Below are 23256 nucleotides of genomic sequence, written 5' to 3'. Positions count from 1 at the left end.
GGGCTCGTTTCCGAGGAGAGAGAACGGGGCTCAATTTAGGTCTTAATCGTAGTTTTGCAATTTCTGAGAGAAAGTATCTAAACTAATATGTTTTGTAACACTTAACGTTTCGTTGTAAGTAGTTAAGTGATTGCTTTGAGGGTTAAGCAAGGGTGTCAAGTTGCGTATGTGTTAAATGAATACACAATTATTAACCCCCTATTTAAAGTTGATTTAAGTGACTTGCTTAGTATCGACTGTGAATCCTGTGGTAAAGATCTATCTGCAGTGATAAGACCAGTCCATCAAACGTCATTCAAGGTTTTTTAACGTGAGATTTACATTTCCCCCCACCCCCCGATTTAACAGTATTCCAAGTTCTAGCGCCTTACAGTGAACAGACTCCTTCAGTCTTGCACTAGGACAGGGCAGCCTTTATAATTTTTGACACAACTTGCATGTGTGTGAATTCCTAGAAATTTAAAAAAGGATTGAAATCCAATCCCATGCCGTCATATCGGCATTTATCTACGTCATCAGCAGGGTTACAGCTTTTACATCTACTATTCAGAACTCCAGCACTTGGACTAATGCRGGGAGCAGGTTGTTGTCCTCTAAGGATTTAGCAGTAGATGGTGTCCCGATACTTTGCCAAAGTGTTTCATAGTTACCTGCTGAGGCAGAGGAAGCGAGAAATTTGAGACTTTCAGGTTCCGTTCTAGATACTCTTACAGCCACAAACTTCTGTTCATTTCCTCCAAAGCTTTAACTTTCAGCCCCATTGCCTCCAGTACTGGCTTTGGCTGCACTTTGGCTCCTCATTCTCAGTTCTATTAACTTCAGCCCATCTCTGTATTTTTAGGCTTCTGATCACAGAAATAGCCTGTATTCTGAATAATTTATAGCCTCAGACTACACCCACACCCACTTCTTCTTCCCTTCCTACCACCAGTGCTCCCTCGACCTTGCTGCCTCCCMGTTTTGGTAGTCTTTCTCAAGTTCTGTTCGTCCACAGGCCTGGCGTCACCTTCATCCTCTCCTCGTTGCCTAGCCGTAGTCCTATGCTGTGATGACGTGCTGTATGCTTATGCTTTTCCTCTTACCTTATTCCTTCTTTTCCCTCTATTTACATCTGTTGGTCCCAGTCTTTCCTTATCTGTAATTCTCATTCTTTCTTAGTTTCCTAGGAGCACTGTCCAGCACTAGAAAGGACAAAGATGTGGCTGAAATCGATTACAACGGTGTTGTGTATATATAACAGCTTGTTATAACAGCTTGTTAGGGTGAAGTAAACAGTTAATGCCACAGTGGATAAGCTGAACTATCTTTTTTTGAGGGAAAGAGGAAGAATGGGTTTAAGTGATGGTATACACATRAACAGTGACTTGAAGAAAAAGAGAAGGCTAAACATCTGTTGCTGAGCATATTTGGACGTGATGAGTGAGTGAAATACATTGGGCCTGGTCTCTCTCTCTGCTCCTGTTTGTGACAGGAGCATCTCATCCTGTTTGTGGCAGGAGCATCCATCTCTTCCAGACCACAGGAGGATTTATAACAGTTTTCGGGCCTTCTCTAAGGTCCGATTCTAATGGGGAAACAAAACATACAAACTGCAGTTAAAGGGTAGACTTTGTAGTAAAATTAATGATAATTTTGTTTGCTTCCTACAGCAAAATACAATTTGACTTGATTATATATGTGTGAAATTCTCTTTCAAGTATTTTGTTGTAGCCTTGCTGTTAAACGTTTACCTGCTTCTGCCAAGACTAAGCAATTTAACTTGCAAGTGTAGTCTTTGTATACAAATTTTTTCATATGTTTCTATTTTTAAAACAATCAAAAAATCCAGCAAATCCTTCTCTGTCTACATACATTTTTTTTTAACCTGAAGAACATATCAAACTGTTATTTTAACTACTGTTGTCTTTAAAACTTCTCTCAAAAGATGATGGTCAGAATCCACACAGAGTAACAAGAGAAACCATGAGTAATTTATACCTGGTCAGAACTTCTACAATGCTACATTTCGTTCAGTAATAATTGAAGATCTCTGACACTCAAATATGGAAATGTTGAAATACTTATGCAAAGTCAACACACAGACATACTCTTTTTATGTTATATTCTGGGTAGAGTTTTGCATGGCAGAGACACCTGTGCAGCAGCAAGCTGCAAGAACACCAGCCAGCTCTGGTGATGCTACTTCAGCTCTAGCTGGGGTGACAAGGTGCACAGCCCTGCTGAAAGCAGCCGCCTGCCTGTAAGGTCAGAACGTTTTATTTAGCCTGTTCCATGAAGGTGTTGTATCTCATTATTAATATACTTGAGCACCTGTCAGAAATGATGAAGCTATCTTTATCATATATAGCATGTTTTCTTTCTCCATGTTTTTCCCCAAAGAGTATGGGTTTTGGTAGAGCCTGAGGATTGATAGAATGTTTATTTATTTATTTATTTTTTCCTTTTTTTGCTTGACTCAGGCTCTAATTGATGTTTAAGAAGGCAGATCGAAACAGAAGCTGGCAAAGTTGTAGTAGTTTCTTATTTTCTGTGGAATTTTGTTTCTCAGTTTTGCATCTTTCTTAAGATAGCTCTGTGTCTGCCCAGTGGACTTCTGTCTTTATGGTAACATTTCACTGCACCTGGGAAAGTTATAAAGTCCTGTTTTATGTTGTCAGACTTAGTGAGTGTGTGTGTATATATATATATATATATATATATATATAGATGAATTGAACTAAGCATGAAGAATGTGGAACATAAGAGCTTTGACTTGAATGACTATTGTGTAGAAAACTTGTGTGCAGATGGGAAGGCTACATCTTACATACTTTTGGTATGCTGTGTTACTCACAGAAACCCTGAATTAATTTGCAATTTGAAAGGGTTAATGGTTTTATACTCAGATATACTGCCTTCCTGCAGTTGGGGGCAACTTAATAAAGGTTTATATGTTTGAGACCAACTTGATATCACAAGGATATGAAGTCACCTAGAGACAGTGTAAAAAATGTTAGTTTGGAGACTGCTATTGCTAATGGTGTCATTAAGCTATGACAAAACTGACCAGTTTGCATATGGGTGCTCTTCAAAACCAAAAAAGACTGTGCTATGGCCACCAACTTTTCAAAGTATTTTTCTTTGCGTCTCACATTACCCTGTCACTGCTTTTTTATCCATTAGCTGAATTCATCAAATATTGATCTGTCTTGTGTATGATGAACAATGAATAAAGCTGTATATGTAATGTAAGTTTTTTGGAATCTCTTTTATTTGCCATTTAGATATTGCCTAGGACCATGGTAAAAATGCTATGGGATTCCCTACAGGAAAGCTATGATAAATATAATGGAGTTCCCAATACTTGTAATTTATAGAAGGCTCTTAGAATTTGTTATGAATGTGTTAGTACTTGTTGGTTAACTAACATGAAAGCAGCAAATGTCTTTTTGTCACTACTTTTACTGTGGCACAGTTATTTAAAATGCATTATGTGAGGACACTAAAGTTTGTTTCTCATCATACTTTTACATAATAAAATCATCATACTTGATTACCTGGTATGGTATCAGATCTGAGATAAAACTGAGTTACTTGCTAAGTGACTGAAGAGCTGTGAGGGTTAGAGCAAAAGTACTTAAAATGATTGGGCTTGAATTAAATGTTTAGCAACAAATACAGACAGTTCAGATGGAACAAAGGACTAATTTACGTAACACTTGTTTACTGCTTTACTGTAGTCTTAAACCTGCCATTTTGGATATTTTAAAAGATTGTCAATTTTGAAAATATTTGGGACTTGAACTTGTGTCTTAAGACAATCTTAGGAAATCGTATTATTTAAGCCTTTCCTGTTACTTTTTATGGCAAGTATGAGCTGTTAGGAAGATCTGTCAAATACAGTTGAAAATACTAAAAGAACGATAACATTTATTTTTTTTTTAATTTAACATGGCTGACTTCTATATGCTTTACAAAAATGGAATATGGGCTGATACAGCCTATTAACATAAATAAAGACAAATTAATGGTCAAACAGAATTTCATGATAGGCTTGTTTACAACTGTGAATGAAGCTCACTGTTTGGCAAGGGAGATTAAGAAGGTACTTCTTGCTTAAGGTTTTATGAAAAGTTAAAAAAAAGATGTGCTAGAGCATAAATTCTTCAAAAGTAATACCAGGTATATATGAAAATATGTCTGTGAGAAAGGAAAAAGTGAAAGTTAAATGTTTCTAGGCCTTTAAATGCAAAATTTCAGAATGATCAAACATACATGTTTGAAGCTGTTGAACACATAAGGATGCCAGATTCATGAGGCTACATCTGCTATTCATATAACTTCTGTGTATGGATTCTATGGGATGATTAACGGATTAAAAAAGAATTGGTATGATAGAGCAATATTCACATCAAGAATATGTTTGGCTGCTCTGTACAAGTATTTAATGAGGAGGAAAAAAAAACACATGGCAGCGAACAGACGCAGCGGTTTGTGCAGCTTTGTCTCAGCTCTGCCTTGAACTTCTGGGGCCCATGTTGGACACTGGTCTGCTGACCCTTGTGGAACGAAGGGACTGGAGAGTGACTCTGCTAACAGGYAAGAGGAGCTGGGCAAGGGCAACTGCAGGAAGCCTTAAGCTCTCCTGGAAGAAGCCCCGGTACTAATCACCCACTGTAGCTGGGTGTAGCTACTGCTAACGAGCAGTCTCCCYTGCCCCTGAATAGAGGGAGTTKGGGCTTTTGACACAGGTAGCCCTTATTTAGGGTGGATCAAGTACCCTGTGAGTCGGTAGTAGGGAGAGGTCTATTTAAGAGCAAGGTCTGGAGTGCAGCTCCCAGCGAACAGACACAGCAGTTCGCACAGGAGGAGCACAGTTAGGTGCAAGAGGACATCTTTCTTTTTCCAGCACTAGTAGTGCCCACTCTTGCTAACATGGTTGTAACTCACCGTAAAGCGTATTTGCCAGTGGCTGTGGGAATTGCTGCTTCAGCTGTGTCGGAAGCATCAACCCAGGCAGAGCCTCTTGCAGCAGATGCTGCCCTACAGGTCTCAGCCTGCAGGGAGTGCCTAGAGCCTCTCCAGAAGATGTGGACTGATGGTCAGCCCTCCTGCAAGAGGTGTTCTGTTGCTGACAATTTGTGTTGTCAAGTCAAAGAGTTGCAGGATGAAGTCAGTAGACTATGAAACACACGAGAAAGTGAGCAGGAGATAGACAAGACTTTCTCAGAGACTGTACTGCTCCTGGAGTCCCAATCCCCTGCAGCAGCAGAGTTGCTTGAGGACTCTATGAAGAGTGAAATAGTTCAGCACARCACTGTTGAAGAAGGCTGGAAGCTAGTTGCTTCTCGAACAAAAAGAAGAAAGGCCCCTAATCCCCCTGGAGACCTGGAGTTACAGTTGAAGAACAGGTTTAGTGCACTTCAGGATGAGGAGAACCCAGACCTGGCCTCAAGGAAAGCAACTGGGCTGTCTGACCCTGTGCCTTGCATGACCACTTGGAAGAGGTGACGAGTGGTTGTAGTAGRTGATTCTATGCTGAGGGGGACAGAGGTGCCTATCTGCCGACCTGAGCCCTCCTCCAGAGAGGCTTGCTGCCTGCCGGGGGCAAGGATACGAGATGTGTCTGAAAGGCTACCAAGGCTTGTCCGCTCATCAGACTACTACCCTCTGCTGCTCTTTCACGTGGGTGCTAACAATACAGAGAACAAACTAGAGACAATCAAAGAAGATTTCAAGGCCTTGGACATGGCGGTCAAGGGTCTGGGAGCCCAGGTGGTCTTCTCATCAGTCCTGCTGATAAGGGGGAGGCATGGGAGGAGGAGCAGGAAGATTTCCCAAATCAACAACTGGCTACGCTGCTGGTGTTGGCAACAGGGTTTTGGATTCTATGACCATGGAACACGATCTGAAGACCAACAACTGGTGGGGAGAGATGGGATTCACCTCACCAARCGGGGCACATTTGCCTTTGCAAACAGGTTGGCCAGCCTAGTACAGAGGGCTAGTAAAGAGGCTTTAAAATAGGTAGGAGGGGGGTGTCATAGAGACAGGGTAGACAACAAAACACAGGTTGTGCTGGGAGGCCTCCAACGGCTGCATGCAGCTGCGGATGTGCGTTCAGGACATGGCTATGGGGGACCCCCGTACACCCTTCCTGGGAAACCTGCAGGCATGACCACCTCTTTAAAATGYAYGTATACCAACRCACGCAGCATGGGGAACAAACAGGAGGAGTTGGAGATCTGTGTGCAGTCACAGGGCCATGATCTCATTGCAATCACGGAGACATGGTGGGATAGCTCGCATGACTGGAATGCTGTCATGGATGGCTATGTGCTTTGTAGGAGAGACAGCCCAGGAAGGAGAGGCGGTGGAGTTGCTCTTTAGGTGAGAGAGCAACTGGAATGTATCGAGCTCTGCTGGGGGGGGGGGAGGAGGAGGCAGTTGAGAGCTTATGGGTAAAGATCAAAGGGCAGGCTAGCATGGGGGACACTGTTGTGAGTGTCTACTACAGGCTACCTGACCAGGAAGAGAAAGTTGATGAGGCCTTCTATAGACAGCTGGAGGTAGCCTCACGATCACAGGCCCTGGTTCTCACCGGGAACTTCAACCACCCTGACATCTGCTGGAGGGACAACACAGCAAGGCACAAACAGTCCAGGAGGCTCCAGCAATGCATCAATGATAACCTCTTGTCACAAGCGGTGGAGGAGCCTACGAGGAAGGGTGTCCTGCTGGACCTTGTCCTTACTGACAGAGAGGGACTGGTTAGAGATGTGAAGGTTGGGGGCAGCCTTGGCTGCAGTGACCACGAGATGGTGGAGTTCAGGATCCTGCAGGAAAGAACTAAGGCAACAAGCAGGATTGCAACCCTGGACTTCAGGAGAGCGGACTTTGGCCTCTTCAGGGACCTAATTGGCAGAATTGCATGGATTAAGGCCCTAGAAGGAAGGGGGGGGGTCTGTGAGAGCTGGCTAGTATTCAGACATCACTTCCTCCAAGCTCTAGAGCGGTGCATCCCTGTGATAAGAAATGCAGCAAAAGAGGCAGGAGACCTGCATGGGTGAGCAAGGAGCTCTTGGCCAAATTCAGACAGAAGAAGAAAATACACAGACTGTGGAAGAGGGGACAGGCTGCTTGGGAGAATTACAGGAATGCAGTCAGAGTATGCAGCGATGCTGTGAGGAAGGCTAAGGCCCAGCTGGAACTGAGTCTGGCAAGGGATGTCAAGGACAACAGGAAGGGCTTCTTCAAATACATCAGCAACAAGAGGAGGACTCGGGAAGATGTGGGCCCACTACTGAATGGGGCGGGGGCCCTGGCGACAAGGGATACAGAGAAGGCAGAATTACTGAATGCCGCCTTTGCTTCTGTCTTCACTGCTCAGGGCAGCCCCCAGGAATCCTGCAGCCTGGACGTGAGGGAGAAAGTCTGGAGAAGGGAAGACTTTCCTTTGGTTGAGGAGGAAAGGATTAAAGACCTCTGGGCAGGCTAGACATCCACAAATCCATGGGCCCAGATGGGATGCACCCACAGGTACTGAGGGAGTTGGCAGATGTTGTTGCCAGGCCCCTCTCCATCATCTTTGAAAGGTCCTGGAGATCTGGAGAGGTGCCTAAGGACTGGAAGAAAGCCAGTGTCACTCCAGTCTTCAAGAAGGGCAAGAAGGAGGACCCAGGCAACTATAGGCCGGTCAGCCTCACCTCYATCCCTGGAAAGGTGATGGAACAGCTCATTCTGGATGTCATCTCCAGACATATGGTGGCAAAGAAGGTGATCAGGAGTAGCCAGCATGGATTCACCAAGGGGAAATCCTGCTTAACCAATCGGATAGCCTTCTCTAATGGAATGACTGGCTGGGTAGATGAGGGGAGAGCAGTGGATGTTGTGTACCCTGACTTCAGCAAGGCTTTTGACACTGTCTCCTGTAACAGCCTTCTAGATAAGCTCAGGAAATGTGGGTGAGACGAGTGGAGAGTGAGGTGGATTGAGAACTGGCTGAAAGGCAGAGCTCAGAGGCTCGTCATCAGTGGCGTGGAGTCCAGTTGGAGGCCTGTGGCTAGTGGCATCCCCCAGGGCTCAGTACTGGGTCCCATCCTGTTCAGCTTCTTCATCAGTGACCTGGATGAGGGGATGGAGTGCCTCCTCAGCAAGTTTGCTGATGATACCAAGCTAGGAGGAGTGGCTGACACACCAGAGGGCTGTGCTACCATTCAGAGAGACCTGGAAAGGCTGGAGAGTTGGGYGGAGAGGAACCTCCTGAGGTTCAACAAGGGCAAGTGCAGAGTCCTACCCTTTGGGAAGAATAACCCTAGGCACCAGTACAGGCTGGGGGCTGACCTTCTGGAGAGCAGCTCTGCAGGGAAGGACCTGGGAGTGCTGGTGGATGACAAGTTGACCATGAGCCAGAAACGTGCCCTTGTGGCCAGGAAGGCCAATGGTCTCCTGGGGTGCATTAGGAAGAGTGTTGCCAGCAGATCAAGGGAGGTGATCCTGCCCCTCTCCTCAGCCCTGGGGAGGCCTCATCTTGAGTACTGTGTCCTGTTCTGGGCTCCCCAGTACAAGAGAGACATGGAGCTACTGGAGAGAGTCCAGCATAGGGCTACGAGGATGATCAAAGGGCTGGAGCGTCTGCCCCGTGAGGAATGGCTGCGAGAGCTGGGCCTCTCTGAGGGGGGATCTTATCAATGTGTACAAGTACCTGAAGGGAGGGTGTCAAGGGGATGGGGACAAACTCTTTTCAGTTGTCCCGTGTGACAGGACAAGAGGCAATGGGCAGAAATTGAAGCATAGGAAGTTCAGCTGAACATGAGGAGGAATTTCTTCCCTGTGAGAGTGACAGAGCACTGGACCAGGTTGCCCAGAGAGGCTGTGGAGTCTCCGTCTCTGGAGATCATCAAGGCCCACCTGGATGCAACCCTGTCTACCATGCTCTAGGTGACCCTGCTGAGCAGGGGGGTTGGACTAGATGATCTCCAGAGGTCCCTTCCAACCTTACTGATTCTACAATTCTATATGACTTGCCTCCTAGTTCTTGCGAAAGCCACAACAAATGACATTGAATATGAATTCTGACCACAGATTTTAATTACAAGGCCACCTGACTTTCACAGTATATTGCTGTGGCTACCGATAGGTTCTGATTGTCCTTTGTAGAGGTGGCTTTTTTTTTTCTTTTTTGATTTGCCCTGAGTAAAACAGCCTTTTTGTATCTGCAGAAGTCCAGCTGGCGTCTCATTGTTTGAATTCAGCCCAAAGGATAATTCAAAAGAGCATTGCTATTAGAAGCGTTCCTATTAGACGAGATAGACCACTGATGGAGCACAGTTCCAAACATGGGTTTTCCCCATGTACGTTTTGCAGTCTAGTATTTTCAGTATCATTGTAGGAGAAGGAGGAGGTAGGTCTGATGTCTTGTATGTGATATTTGCAGTGGCTAAGTATTTACCGTTATTACTGCATTAATACAGGCTAGAAGACTGGGGAATCCCAAAACTGGTCACTGATCCCTCAAACTGGCGGTGTTGGACTGCCTTGAATAGCATGATTGAATAGCGTGATAGTTATTGATGTAGCACTACTAAAAGTGAATAGCTTTAAACACAGGTTCTTTCTGATTCCTTTTGGACTATCTTGAATTATTTAAAGAGAAATGATGAACGAAATTTAGACACAGTAATAATGTAGTGTATTTGGTCAGAATATATAATCAGCAGCCAGTGTAAGACATAGATACAAAAACAGTCTGCACTTTCACTGGAAAATTTCTAGAGATTTACCAATCAAAAGTTTAGAAAACATTAGCTAATTAAATCTAAATTTCAAACAAAGAATTCCTCATGCTTAATATCATTTTAGTATCATAAGAAAGAGTTGGCTTGCAGATTGCCTGTACGCTTTTCCACTGCTTAACTTTGGGTATAGCAGCTACAGTGGTAAGCAGGAAGCTTCAGTGTTCCACCTCTGCTACCCGGTCCGTTGATGCAGGTAGTAACGCCATCCGTTTCATATCGCAGGATCGTGGCGAGGGGCAGTTAGTGCTTGCACACTGTTCTAAAAGTAAAAGATATTTGAAAATACTTATGCTAAGTATTAAACATTTTATTGGAATATGAAATTAATTATTACAACGTCTGTTCTGAGTCAGTTTCAGGTTAGTGGTTGTAGAACGAATCAAATTACATCCAAGTTTTTTAAAAGGCTGAGAAATATCCAAAATACTAAAAACAGAGGAGAAAATCTAGTGTCAGCTAGCCTGAAACAGCAAATAACACACACAAATGTTTGTAGACAGCTCCAGCTATGTCAATATTTAATTTCAATTTATGTTTGAGAAGGAGATTGCCAAGTGAAACTCAGAACTACTGTGTTCTCTTGCCAGGGGAACCAAAATCTCAGTATTGGTTACCTGCATGTAATTGCTCAGAATTTTTCGATTACATAGGCGTGTTTAATAACACATCAGTATTTATCAGAAAACATTATCAACTTCCAATTAACTTCTGCAGTGTATTTTTCAGTTAAAAATAAAAATGTTAATAAAGTGAGCTGATTATAGGATGGGACTTACATTTGCCATATCTAGACTAGATCTGAATGGGACCCAATCCTGAAAACTTCCATGTCTGAAAGTAGTAACGCTGGAGTACAAGGCAGAACAAAGCCTGCCGGTCAAAGACTGCAAGGTCGTGCAGTGAATTGCTTCTGTTGTGGTTGAATGGGTGATACTGAACAGTGCTGTGAGGGAAATGACCAAAGATGGTTAAAAAAGGGTGCTTCAATTTTTTTTGGTACTCAAGCAGATTAAATAATTCTAAACTAATTTGCTAATGTTAGCTTATATGGTATTTTTAACTCTAATGATTACATAAGAACAACTCTCGTAAGACAATATTTGGATGCAAGGGAGATATATAGTGCTCTTGGTATAGGCAATCATAGTCTTTATTAGAAATTAACGACTATGCCAAATTTTGGACAGGCAGTGACTTTTCAGTTCATTTAACTTTTAATGAAAGGTAAGTTCCAGTAAACTTGGCCCATTTCTGAGGTCATTAGACCTAATTCCGATTTCCCCCTCATACAATTATGAGCAGTCACTTTTTATTCTCAAAGTTTACTGCATTTATGTGCTTCATTTACATGCATACACGTTTCCCCCTGCTCTATTTGTGAGTAGGGTGTATTATTCTGAATTGTTTTTTTTCAAATGGGAAGATATGGTGTAGTGTTTTCTAATATTTCAGATTTATCTCTTTCCCTTTGCAAATCATGGTTAATGTTAATTTTGTGTTATGAACAGTTACTGTTTTTACCTCTCACTTCATTCATCCCGGAGAAGAAATTTAGCTGGAGATATAGAAAAGAAGTAAGTTGATAATTTTAATTAGGAGAGGAGAACAATAAAAAGCAGAGTAAGGAAATCGCAGAGTGGTTTTTTTTTTTTTTTTTTTTTTTTTTTTTTTTTTTTTTTTTTTTTTTTTTTTTTTTTTTTTTGGAGAGGAATGGAAAGCTAACCTTGTATAATGCTATGGGATTAAATGCCAAGTCACTAATGTTCACCACGTGATGCTTCTGGTTTTAGCAAAACTTACATCGGTAACAGTGGTGAGGATATAGGTTGGCCTTGGAGAAGGAGTAATGAACCCTCCAAAGCTCTGGGAACTTCTGAAATGTCTGTACAAATTCAGCTCTCCCCTCTAACCCCTCAGTTGTTTGTTTTAAATAAATTCTTAACTCCATGGGAATTATTTTTGGAATAGAYTGAATGACAGGATTGAAAGCCAGCTTGGGAGACAATTTTCCTTAGTTGCACAKTATTTTTGTTATTTTGACTGGCTGGACCTCATGCAGTGCTGAGGAGTCCAGAAGTATTCTGAGGCTGCGGTTTGCGTTTGGAGGGCAGGAGCTCCATTGCCTTCGCCCTCTCCTCGCCCCCTGACGGGGCCTGGGTGGCTGCAGCAGTTCTCCCCTGACATGCCGTTGTTGGAGGAACTGGTACTACGTGGAGCTGCTATAAACTTTTTCCAGCCTGTAGTTGTCAGTTAGGTTGATGCCTCCTGTGAGCTGCTGATTTCGCCTCTTGTCGCAGGTAAGGAGGAGTTCAACAGACATTTGCAGTGCATATGGAAGTAGAAGAAATCTGAAGTTTATCGTATGTGGCCTCCTCCTTTTCTCAAACATCTGATGCACTTGCATGACATCCGAAGAAGGAAAAGGAGGGATGGGGCAGGGTGGCAAGTTCTTGGGGATCTGAAATGCTGAAACGATACAGCAGAAAGGTGACAAAGACAACAGAAAAGGAGCAGGCTGAGTATGAAGAAAATAGAACAGATTGACAAAGAGACAATGTAACACGCGAGGATATAAATATAAATGCAAAAAGAAGAGTGGAAAAAAGAAAAATATAGAGAATGATAGAATACATCTAAAATAGAGAAAGCAGGAAGGGATATGGAAGAAGGAGGAGCAAGAATGAAACAGTACTGGTAGGTTAGTAAATTTAATTGATGCAGTTACCTTTTTACTGCTTCTCTGAGTTCTTTATCAAACTTTGTGAGTTTGTGGAACACAGAGCTTGTAATTTTGACATACACTAATGTTGCTGGAAGTCTCAGGCTCTTTATTTATTTATTTTTTAAACTATGATCTTGTGCTTGGGACAGAAGTAAATTTAAATTTAAGCAGACCCAAAAGAATACCAGTGCGGTTCCATAGAGAGGTGACTTCAATATTTTTTTCTATATACTAACARTGAGGACACAGCGAGGGCACATTTCCCTGGAAGTTAGTAATTTTAAGGTTCTCATTCCCCTCCTCCTYCTCTTCTAAATGGGACAAATTTAGTGGATAGTAGCACACAGAAGAACTTGCTGTGACTTTTCCTAATGTACTGCAGTTGTCATTTTTCTGTGTGCACAGTGTATCCTGCTTGTTACATTAAGTAGAGAAGGATGATGGTTTTTATTTAGGATGTCTGAAGAATACAAATTCTGTTTGTATCTGCTAAATCCAGACTTGGATTGGAGTTTTCCCCTCTATGACAGTTAGCTAACATAATTTCTGAGCCACCAGAGGTTAACTTTTTTGAACTCTGTGATGCATTAAAATATTAACAAAATGGGCAGATACTGTAATTTAGGATACTATCTATGGTTTATACTTTTGTCATCAGCAAAAGAAAGGTGTTTAAGCTTTCTTAATCTTAAGTAGTGAGTGTTTCAAAGCTTAAACCATTTCAGACTGCATGTAAAAATTGGTGACAAGCGTTGCTTTCAACAAGTAGTACTGAGGCTGTTGTATTTTTGGTGCTAATTTGGACTGGTTTTTGGTCATCAAGATGAGTTACTGCTGTAATGCTGAGCTGCTTCCTTGTCGTTTTTGATAATGGGTGGATTAATGATTTAGGTATTTCATCATAGCTGAAAGGATGTAAATTTTCAATAAAAGGGTCATGTAATTGTATGTTCTGCCTTAGAAACTTCAGACCATTAATAATTGAAAATATTCTTCAGGCTGGAGAGTATTAAAGCCTGGAATGATAGCTTCAGCAGTTAAAGCAATTAAAGGGTGAAAGTTGGGGGTAGGAATTATTGGCAACAATTTGGGGAAAATGTTCTTTAATGTCTAAAATATTACAGTTTAATGTAATTGCATAGAATTCTAAGTTATGGATACTTTATTGAAAACRTAAATTTTCAATAGCTTCAGGGTGGTGTGGCAGAGCTTTCTGTCTGTCAAAAATGACACTTTATAGCTGTCAGATGGCAACTTTGTGGTGTCCATGTTGTCCCTTTTTGTCCTTCTTTCCCCTTGACAGAGGGCAGCGAGAGCAATATAGAAATATGGACATACTGGATCTGCTCAAATTTAAACCTGATCCATTTTTGCAGATACTATCTTGTACTTTTTTTTTTTTTTTTAATGGATGCAGTTAAATCTAATTCATTTTCCACCTGCCTTCCCTTTCCTGTTATTAATAGATTACTTGCTTGACATTTTCCACCAAGTATTTCCTTTTTGGTTGACTTTTAAACTGTTTTGAATGTGGACGTAATCTCACTGATTTTCAATGGAATATTTCATTTCTGTAGTACAGAATGTAGCTGACCATTGCTTCCTGCTTTGCTGGACTGTGCATCAGACAGACAGCTTTCCAGTGAAGGCAATAGTGGTTCTGTAAGGAAATCCAGAAGGCTGAAGGATGTGTTGGTCAGTGATTGAAAATAAGAGAAAGGATCTTGTTTGTGACTTGCTAAAAATGAAATTCTAATATGATTACCAGAATTCTAATCTAGAGTAGTATTCTAATTAGAATTTGAATGTGTCCTCTAACTTCTTTTTATGGCAAAGTCTTTGAAAAATTTTTAAGTCTTCAGATATTTAGTACAGGAGAAATTGAATGATATCCTATTTTAGAAAATAAGAAATAATCTAATGCTGGACTTCTTGTGACTTCTGTGCATGTAATAGTGGGGCTTAGAGCTGAGAAGCCTGTTTTTATGGCAGAGCACCATGCGTGCTGTGAGCGCCCACGTATCTGGCTTCGTGGCAGCTCGTGGCACGGAGCTGCGAGGACCTGGGAGTCCTTGGACAGTCTCCGGAGGAGAGGAGAGCTGATCAGAGGGACAGGAGGAATGGGAGTTTCTCAGGAACTTGTTGAAAGAAAGGTGTTCTACAAGACGTTGGTATTTTGGTCAGGAAAAACACACTCTTGAAATATTTCTGAGCAGTTCTGATAGTATTGTATCATCTGCAGTTTTCAGGTAGCACATATAAAATGTAAACAACTGCATCATGGATTTAGTATTTTTCTTTTTTTCAGGTGGCGTGGGTGGTCTTACAAAGCAGAAACGTTTTTGAAATTCCTGGCTTTTTGATAGTTTTCTTTTTTAAGGAAATTCAAACTTTACCTCAGCCAAAAATTCCGAAAAGAATGTTGTCATTTTTCCCCCAACATTAACTCCTGCTTAGCAATTTTTTTTCATGCCTTTACTCTTGCTCTTTCCTGAAGAAGAAACAAAACAGTGTGAGCTGCAGAGGAATATACTGCTGAGCCTTATGAAACTTTGTTATAACGTACGGGATGTTATATGTTTTATCTGTCTTTTATGTAACTAATTCACTTATATTAAAAATAAACCATAATAGCAAGCTGATATGTGAAAGACAAACATGTAATGGTGATGAAAACCATTTAATGATTAGTGGGGAAACAAATATTTATTGAAAATAAAAACCATGTCTAAAGGCTCTAATGCTGACTTTTGGAAACATTACTGTGTTGCGGTATTTGCAATGCCCTATGTCCTGTACAGTAGATACTGTTTAAAATTGCTTGGGAACTGGAGCTTGCAATTGTGAGCTTGGAATGTCCTGCAGATAATTAAGTTGTGGTCAGGCTTTAGAAAAATAAAAAGTTCTCGAACTATGATTTTATAAACATGCTACAATAACATTTCTTTATATTTAACAGTTTCTTATAGAAAGTTGATACTCTCACGAGGCATTGATTAAAGGTAAAACATCAAGAAAGAAAAAATATTAAATTAAAACTTCACTTAGGATGTTGACAGTTGGCTTGTAATATTAAACAGATGTGCGTGTTCTTGAGATAGTCTTCTTTCAGAACTTAGTTGTATACCAGTTTTCAAATAACAGCTACAAATTTTTGATTAATTTAAAACTCTCCTTTCTTCAGTTGTCTTTGTTATATCCATATATATATGTATATATATATATATATATTCAGGTCAATTCAGTTGGATAGTGTGATGCATACTGTATTTTCTGTTCTATTATTCAAAGGAAAGCATTTCTTTATCTAGATTTAAACTGAAGCACAGCTAATTCAACGATATAAAAAATTTATTATATATATGTGAAGATTCTTGGGCTTCGTATTACTTATGCATGTATGAGAAGGGAATTTATTGGTTCTGGTCATGGGTAGGATGACCAGAACCAATGCCAACCTTTTTAAAATCTCTGATATTTTTTTCAAAGAGCTACAAAAATGATATGAAGTCTGGAAATTCATCTTTGTGGTGAGAACTATAAGCTCATTCTGTTTAGCTAGGGGGGATGATCACAAGAGAAAATCTCTGACTATCCGTGGATTTTTATAGAAAAACAAAAACAAGACAGTGCTGAAAAAAGTGTGAATTTGTTGTGGTATGATTTAATTGACCCTTGATTTGGTAGATTCTTCATCGCTTGAAATCTCAAGGTCAAATGCAAATATTCTGAAAGTATTCAATTCTACAAGTAATGCAGGAGTTAATGCTTAGGGATGGCTTAGGAATTCCTTTTCACATGTGGGACACTACTCTGTAGAAAAGCAAAGAGTTGGATACTGGTTTTCCAAATCATTGACTACTGCTCTGGTGACCTATTACTCTGATCAGTCTGACGTTAGACTATATGAATGTATGAATATTCTCTCTTTATTTTTAATAATAAATGAACTTAGGGGAAACATTGTGTTGAAATATTTCTAAAACAAAATAGCCATATTGAATTTAATACGGCACTTAACTTCTGTAGTAGATAATAATCTTATTACGAAATAAGCAACATCTTTTTGTATGTTTTTTCCTTCTGATTTATTTATTCTTCACAAATTTCAGAGGCTATATGGATGTGTAAAGATGATTAAAGGAATTTGTTTTTAAAAGAATCAAGGAAGCATTAACTTATGTGAGGTGTTAAGTGATTAAGTAATCTCCCCTCATTGCTGTACTTCATGTACGAACAAAATTTCAAATGTATTGGATATCTGCTTTCCTTGTTCTACATGCTTTCTAATTTGCGTAAAGACCATAATATGCCATAAAGTAAGTGAGACTGGCTTGTAAGAATACACTTTATTTCTCTGAATGATATTGTTTCCACTTCCTAAGATTTTTAGCTCACTGTGAAACTCATTAGAGTTTAGATGGGAAGATGATTCTCACCTTAGGAGAACTCAGGTGCTGTATTCTGTGTTTTGAATATAGCCATCATATGTAAAAGAGTATACAGAAAATATAGGAAAGTGCATCTAAGAGAGATTATGGGAAGGGAAGGAAAAAAGAAAAAAGTATTGAGGAGTTAGTCAGTTTGACTAAAATTTGGCCTAGCATAAATATCATACTTGCATATTTCTGTGTTATGGCGTACAGAATGCATGGTCAAACTATGACTTTAGCATTGTTTGGCAATTTATTGTCCCTGTCCTAGAAAACTACAGTAGTTTTGGAGTGATTTGTGGATTCACACAATACACTTGAAATACTTAGTATAATTTTCTTTAGTGGGTAAAATAAAACATATAATTTTTAACAGGCTTTTTTTTTTTTTAACTTAAAATGAACGAGTGAAACATGGCCCTTTTAATATAGCTCTTAAAATAAGAGACTGTCTTCATATATTAAGTACTATATATAGAACTATAGTGTACTATAGATAAATTGTAATCCTGAACATTTTCCTAAATATGAAGAAATACATGTAAAAGCCTCCATTACAGACACAGGAAGGAATATAATACAAATATTACATGGAATATAACTTTTGAGTATATTTGCCTGCTTGTTTTTGATGCTAACAAGAGTCACTAGTTTACTACAAGGACGAACTTTTGATTTGGCTAGAAGTGATTGTTACTGACATTTTTGTGCTTAAAAAAAGAGCAATTATTACCCCCCAAAATCATTATCATTCTTTTGCAGGCATTTTATGGATTGAACTATTTTGAACAAGTTGATTTGTATCAATTTTTAAAATATAGCAATAAATTTTCTTTATTCAATGAGGCTTGTAAGTTGTAGTGAGAATTCCATACAGTCTTCTGGTGATAGGCAAAATCTTCTGTCAGTGCACATATATGAATAACTATGTTTTTACATTATGAAGCATCTTTCTGCGAGAACTTTTATGGTAATTGGCCCTGACTTCAGGACTTGGCCCTTACTGGGAAGACTTTGAAATGTAACAAACAAAATGCTAATCATGTGAAATTATATGAGATGAACTGTCACGCTTTTAAGCTGTTTTCATTTGCAAACTTGGAGACAGAGGGGGATTACATTAACATATTTGTTATTATCCTCATCACCAGTGCTTAAATTCTAAATCTGATGGAACAGCTCTATGGGTGTCTAATCCTACAAAGATGGCAGTTTGACTGAGGATGTTCCCAGTGAGGTATTGTCATTGATGAAACAGATTTATCTTTTCACAAAGATACTCTTGTTCGAATTCAACCTTCTGAATAGCAAGTTGTTTGGAATAATAATAATAATAATAAATGTTTCCTGTGTCTTTTGAGGCTATGAGCTGAACTGTTATTCTGATTCTGAACCGTCTTCTGATTGAACAGTACGCTTTCTGCTTTAAACTGCTATTCCAGTAGCTCTGAGAGTYTCTAACTGAGAGCGGAGCTAGGTCATCTTTGCTGAGCACTTAAACTGAGCAAGACATTCAAAGAGGTAGGAGAAGATGTGGGATGAAGTCCTGGTTGCCCTGAAATAGGTTGCAAAGTTATGGTTGATTYGACTGAAGACAAGATTTCACAAAAAATTCTTAGTAGATTAAAAGTTTAATGTTCATTGTTTATTCCACATTTTRTCTTGTGAGCAAGAGTGAGGATAAAGGCTCCAAAAAGATACTACCAGGAGGCTTCTAAAGTTCTTTTTCTAGGTCTTTCTTTTAAGTCAGGTGCTATAMAGTTGAGGCAGGGACACTGCCTGGACCCTGACAAGGACAGATGCACAGACACAAGGCACACTGTGGTCGACTGCCTCTGTGTCTAAGCAGGGGGGTCCCGGGAAGTGTCCCGATCAAGGCAGTAAAGGCATGGGGGAATCCAAGGCACTACTGAGCGTCGGTCCGGGGTGAGGAACGCTGTGGGGAGCACTAAGGAGGTTTTCATGTACTGTACACATGYGCAGTACACATACTGAGTTCAKGGCTAATCTCARTTCAAAGCCCAGGTGTGGYGCCACCCTGGCAGGAGCCCGGCCGGAGGACCGTGGCTGTGGGTCAGCATGCCCTGTTGAYGCTCCTTCGCTGGCTGCCTTCCATCGCCTATCTCCTCGAAACTCTTCCGCGTTTTCCCATGCAGGTGCATGCTTCACTTTTAGATTTGTAAAAAAAAGTGAATTGAAATCATTGGGACTATTCATACATTAATGAATTGATTCCTAAGAGAGAGTTCTCATACGTTTCTGACAAGTGGGACAGAATTGTGAGTAATTTACTATTATTAAATTAAATAATGCTATAATATTATTAATTATTAACTAATAATATAAATATTACGAATTTGAGTTATTTATTCATACTTTCAAAGATATTCTTCACCTAAAACAAAACAATTCTAAGAATATTTATGTATAATAAACTTGGATAAAACTTGCAGTTTTTCAAAAAAGTGTCTTTTTGAAAATATGTAAGAGTTGTAGCAATTAACCTACATGCACATTTATAATTCTAGAAAATGGACAGCTTATTACATTCAAAGACTGGATCTGATAGACCCAAATTGCTTAAAACATCAGTTATTGAAGATATCCCCCTGGGAATTTGAGAAACCATTTAACAGATGAAAGTACATTTTGAAAAGTTTGACCTTACAGGCAATCATAAAATGAAGCAAAACAGCCCTTTCCTCCCCTGAAATGTACAGAGCCCATCTGTATCTAATCCAGTAATTATAGACTGAGTTCAATTACCTTTTCAAACTTGGAGCAGACTGGAGACTAGGCAGTGAACAAACATAGGGTTTTGTCTAGACCTCAATTGACCACAGTCTAAAACTTGAATTTATATCTAATTTTATTTTTAGTTTATTTTGATAGTTCTTAAAGGATTTATTTTGCTACCTAGTTGCCAGATCATTAAGTTCTTGCTTCTTGACCTAGTGTTTACYGCTACATTTTTAGCTCAGAGAAGTTAATAGATGACACCAAGTCCTAAGAGTTTATTGGATAAAGCATTTTAAATATAACAAAAACTTGGTTAATCAGCTATTTTGATTCTTTAGCTTTAATATCACTGCAATCAAATTATGAAAGAGTCTGAACAAAATTATATAATTTATAGTTTGTGCTCACATCAATATATTTGATGCCTAAGTAAAAAAAAAAGAAAAAAACGGTGGTGGTGGCTTTTGCTCTTTAGAAAAATGAACCCCAAACCTACCAGGTTGTAATTTTGCCAGTAGTTGACACTGATTAGAAACTGGTGAAAATACATTTTCGGCTAATTTATTTATTTATTTATTTCAATCGAAGCAAAAGAACTATCTGTTCAGTCCCATATGTTTGTCAAAAAATACATACATAGCTATGAGAGGTATGTGTGTGTGTGTATGTGTGTGTATATACACAATCCCCCAAAATATACGAACATACTATAATATATCTGTCTTTGAGAAATACGCTCACTTTATTCACTTTAATTATAATTCACTTTATATACAGTAATATTGCCAACATGACCTCCTGATTCCTTATAGGACAGTTTTCATRCAACCTTAACTTGAAAAGCATTCCTTGCAATAGGCTGTATTGTTTGCAGAGAAAATTGTTGAGCTGCACAGAAACCGACCATAGTGAATAAGACTTCTGTTGCTGAAATAGCACATTTCCTATTTCTTCGGTGGCAGCAGTAGAGGAACAGTGATTAGGGGCAGAATAAACGTTGTATGTTTAACATACAGTTGTGCAGTATGCTTTTGCTGGAATTATGTCTCTTGGCAAATAAACGCTATGATAACTGATGCATCTAATTTAACTTACTGATTCATAATAGTAATCAGTATTGTGTAGCAGTTGCTGCAATTAGTTAAGAATGCAGCTGAGGATGACTTCCAAGTCAAGACATATTTAGCAAATAAGACATACTGTTCGAGTGAATAATAAGCTTGATGTGACAAGCTTTTGATGTTTAATTAGCTTTCCTTGTAATACTTCAGAAAAAAAATGATAGAATGAAATGTTACATAACTGTGAAACTGAGATGCCTAAGAGATTGCATGTGATTATTCTGAATGTATTTTTGTCTCTATATTTTATAAGCATGAGAAGTTCTCTAATACTTTTCTTCTGTGGTATATGGTAGTTTTCTGCGTAAATGACAATATTCTGATAAGATAATAAGAGATATATCACGGTATTAATATTAATAATGGCTATTAAGTAATAAAAAGCTGCATGCCTTTTGTTAAAGGTTTTTTTTTGTTTTGTTTTGTCAAATGCAAATTCCTTAAATCAGTTTAAATGTGGGAAGTTAGAGTTAGCAAAACTTCATAGTCAGGATTAGGCTAAGCTGATACAGTGCAGCTACACTATTGAAAAAAGGTGCATGTTATAACTTTCAATRTAGACAAGATTTGTTTCAGATTTTTCCCCCTTCTCTGCCTTTACTCTCTCTAATCATTTTTGTCTGTGTTTCTGTTCCATGCTTATTGCTGCTCTAGTCCTGTCAGACAAACACTTGAGTTGCTTATTGCAGAAATAGTGTTTGAATCATTATTAAATGGACTGAAAAACATTCAGGACAAATGAAAAAATGAATGGTATCTTCAAACTGCTTTGGTATCATAGCTTTTTCAATATCCATGCTATCGCTATGCAAGATGCAGCTACGTAGTGCATTCAAATTTGTAATGCTTTTCTATTGGTATAATATTAGAGATGAAGGCATTTGAAATTCGTTGGTTTTATTTCAGTRTGTGTTTCTGGCCTAGGGGAAGGATAATTTTAGGGTGCTTTGATTCTAGTGCTGATCAGCTGGGGAGTAAAACATGCCATTAAAGACTTCAGGTCATGTGAATCTTTTCTCTGCTAGTGTGTATATGTGCACATGTTGAGAGMGAGCGTTATTTGGCTATTTTTAAAACTTTCACTTACTGATCCTTCTTAAAAATATTTTACATCTTAATAAATTCCATTATCAATTTTTGAGTTTCGTTTCTTCCCCTCCATTATTTGATTTTTGCTTTATTGCCCTAAAAGATCTTCTAAGCGCACGATACTCTTCGTGTCCTGCATTTGCACTGAAAACATAACTATTTATTTTAGTCAAGATATATCTTGCACTTTTTTGCTTTTTCCTTGCTTCTTTTATCTCGGTCTGTGCCCTTCTGCTGTGTATTTTTAATCTCTCTCCCATTGTCCCTTCAATTCTTCCCTTTTCTTCCCTACCTTCAATTTTCATTATTGCCCCTTTTCACCTCTATGCCACAGTAAACTCACCAACTGTCTTTCCATCTACTCTTATTATTATACCTCTGCAGGCCTTTACCATACCTTATCTTGACCAATCTGCTTATGTTAAGTTCTCCTCCTACTGTTCAGCTCTATTGTTTTTAATTTTGATTCACATTATTTTGGATTTCAATAGCACTTAAATTTTTCATCTTAAATTTGCTATTGAGGTAGATCTGTGATACAGAGGTAAATTATATTTGCTTTTCTCTCCACCTAAATGCATCATACCTGTGCATGGGCAGAATGCTGAGATACCAATTAAATGTATGTCAATAATGTACAGTAGAACTATGGAGGAGTGGAGTGATAGCTGTAAATCAGGTGTTTGTAACCAAATTAAAAGCTGGCAAATAATAGCATCACCACTGTCCTTGACACACAAGACTGCCCACAGAATTTGTGTAAAAACTGTAAAACATTGATGTCACAAAATACAATAGCATTTTACTCTACCTTTTAGTGAAAATTGTATATGAAGCACTATCCRTCTTTACAATAGATACTCCCATTTCTACACAGTCATATCTGTTGAGATACAAGTATTTTTCTATCCAGTTGTTCTTGTTACTTTTTTTCCTCCAAAAGCATATGTCAACTGTAACAAAACCTCGACAATCTAGTTGTTGTGACAGAATGATATGGAAAAATATTGATTTCTTTACTACATAGAAGTTGGCAAGTCATGGTGAAATTGCTTGATGGCCATTTAATCGTACAAAAATCCTTTCAGTAATCTTATGGCCTCACCTGTAAACTCTTGCACAGTTGGTACATACTYGCTTGTTGGCATGTTATTGTGCTGGTTACTTGATGGTTTCTCCTTGCCCTACACCATGCAACAATGATCATATGTAGATTAGCATAAAGTTGTGGAAAGTAAGGCCTCTATGAAAACTATAACACAGTCTTGAAATACTGGTTGTGCCACAAGCCGTTTTTTAAAAACTCTGATGTTGCTCACAAAGCATATCTTTAAAAATTGGGGGGGAAGTAATTGCTTTTTCGTTTTTTTCCAGCA

At 39.2% G+C, this 23256-nt stretch overlaps 1 protein-coding gene across 1 annotated transcript in view; it reads left to right on the top strand.

Moving 5' to 3' along the window:
- Nucleotides 1-4914: 4914 nt before the first annotated feature.
- STX18 (syntaxin 18) overlaps nt 4915-23256 on the top strand; it is a 66166-nt gene continuing 47824 nt past the window's right edge. Inside the window, exon 1 of the mRNA XM_085309683.1 lies at nt 4915-5151. Coding sequence (XP_085165809.1) covers nt 4915-5151 — 237 coding nt within the window. The remainder of the gene's footprint in view (nt 5152-23256) is intronic.

Source organism: Rhea americana, unplaced genomic scaffold (genome assembly GCF_003343005.1).
Source record: "Rhea americana isolate MKP2758 unplaced genomic scaffold, rheAme1 scaffold_30, whole genome shotgun sequence".
In the NCBI taxonomy this organism is placed as follows: domain Eukaryota; kingdom Metazoa; phylum Chordata; class Aves; order Rheiformes; family Rheidae; genus Rhea; species Rhea americana.
This window is presented reverse-complemented; position numbering and strand designations above follow the sequence as displayed.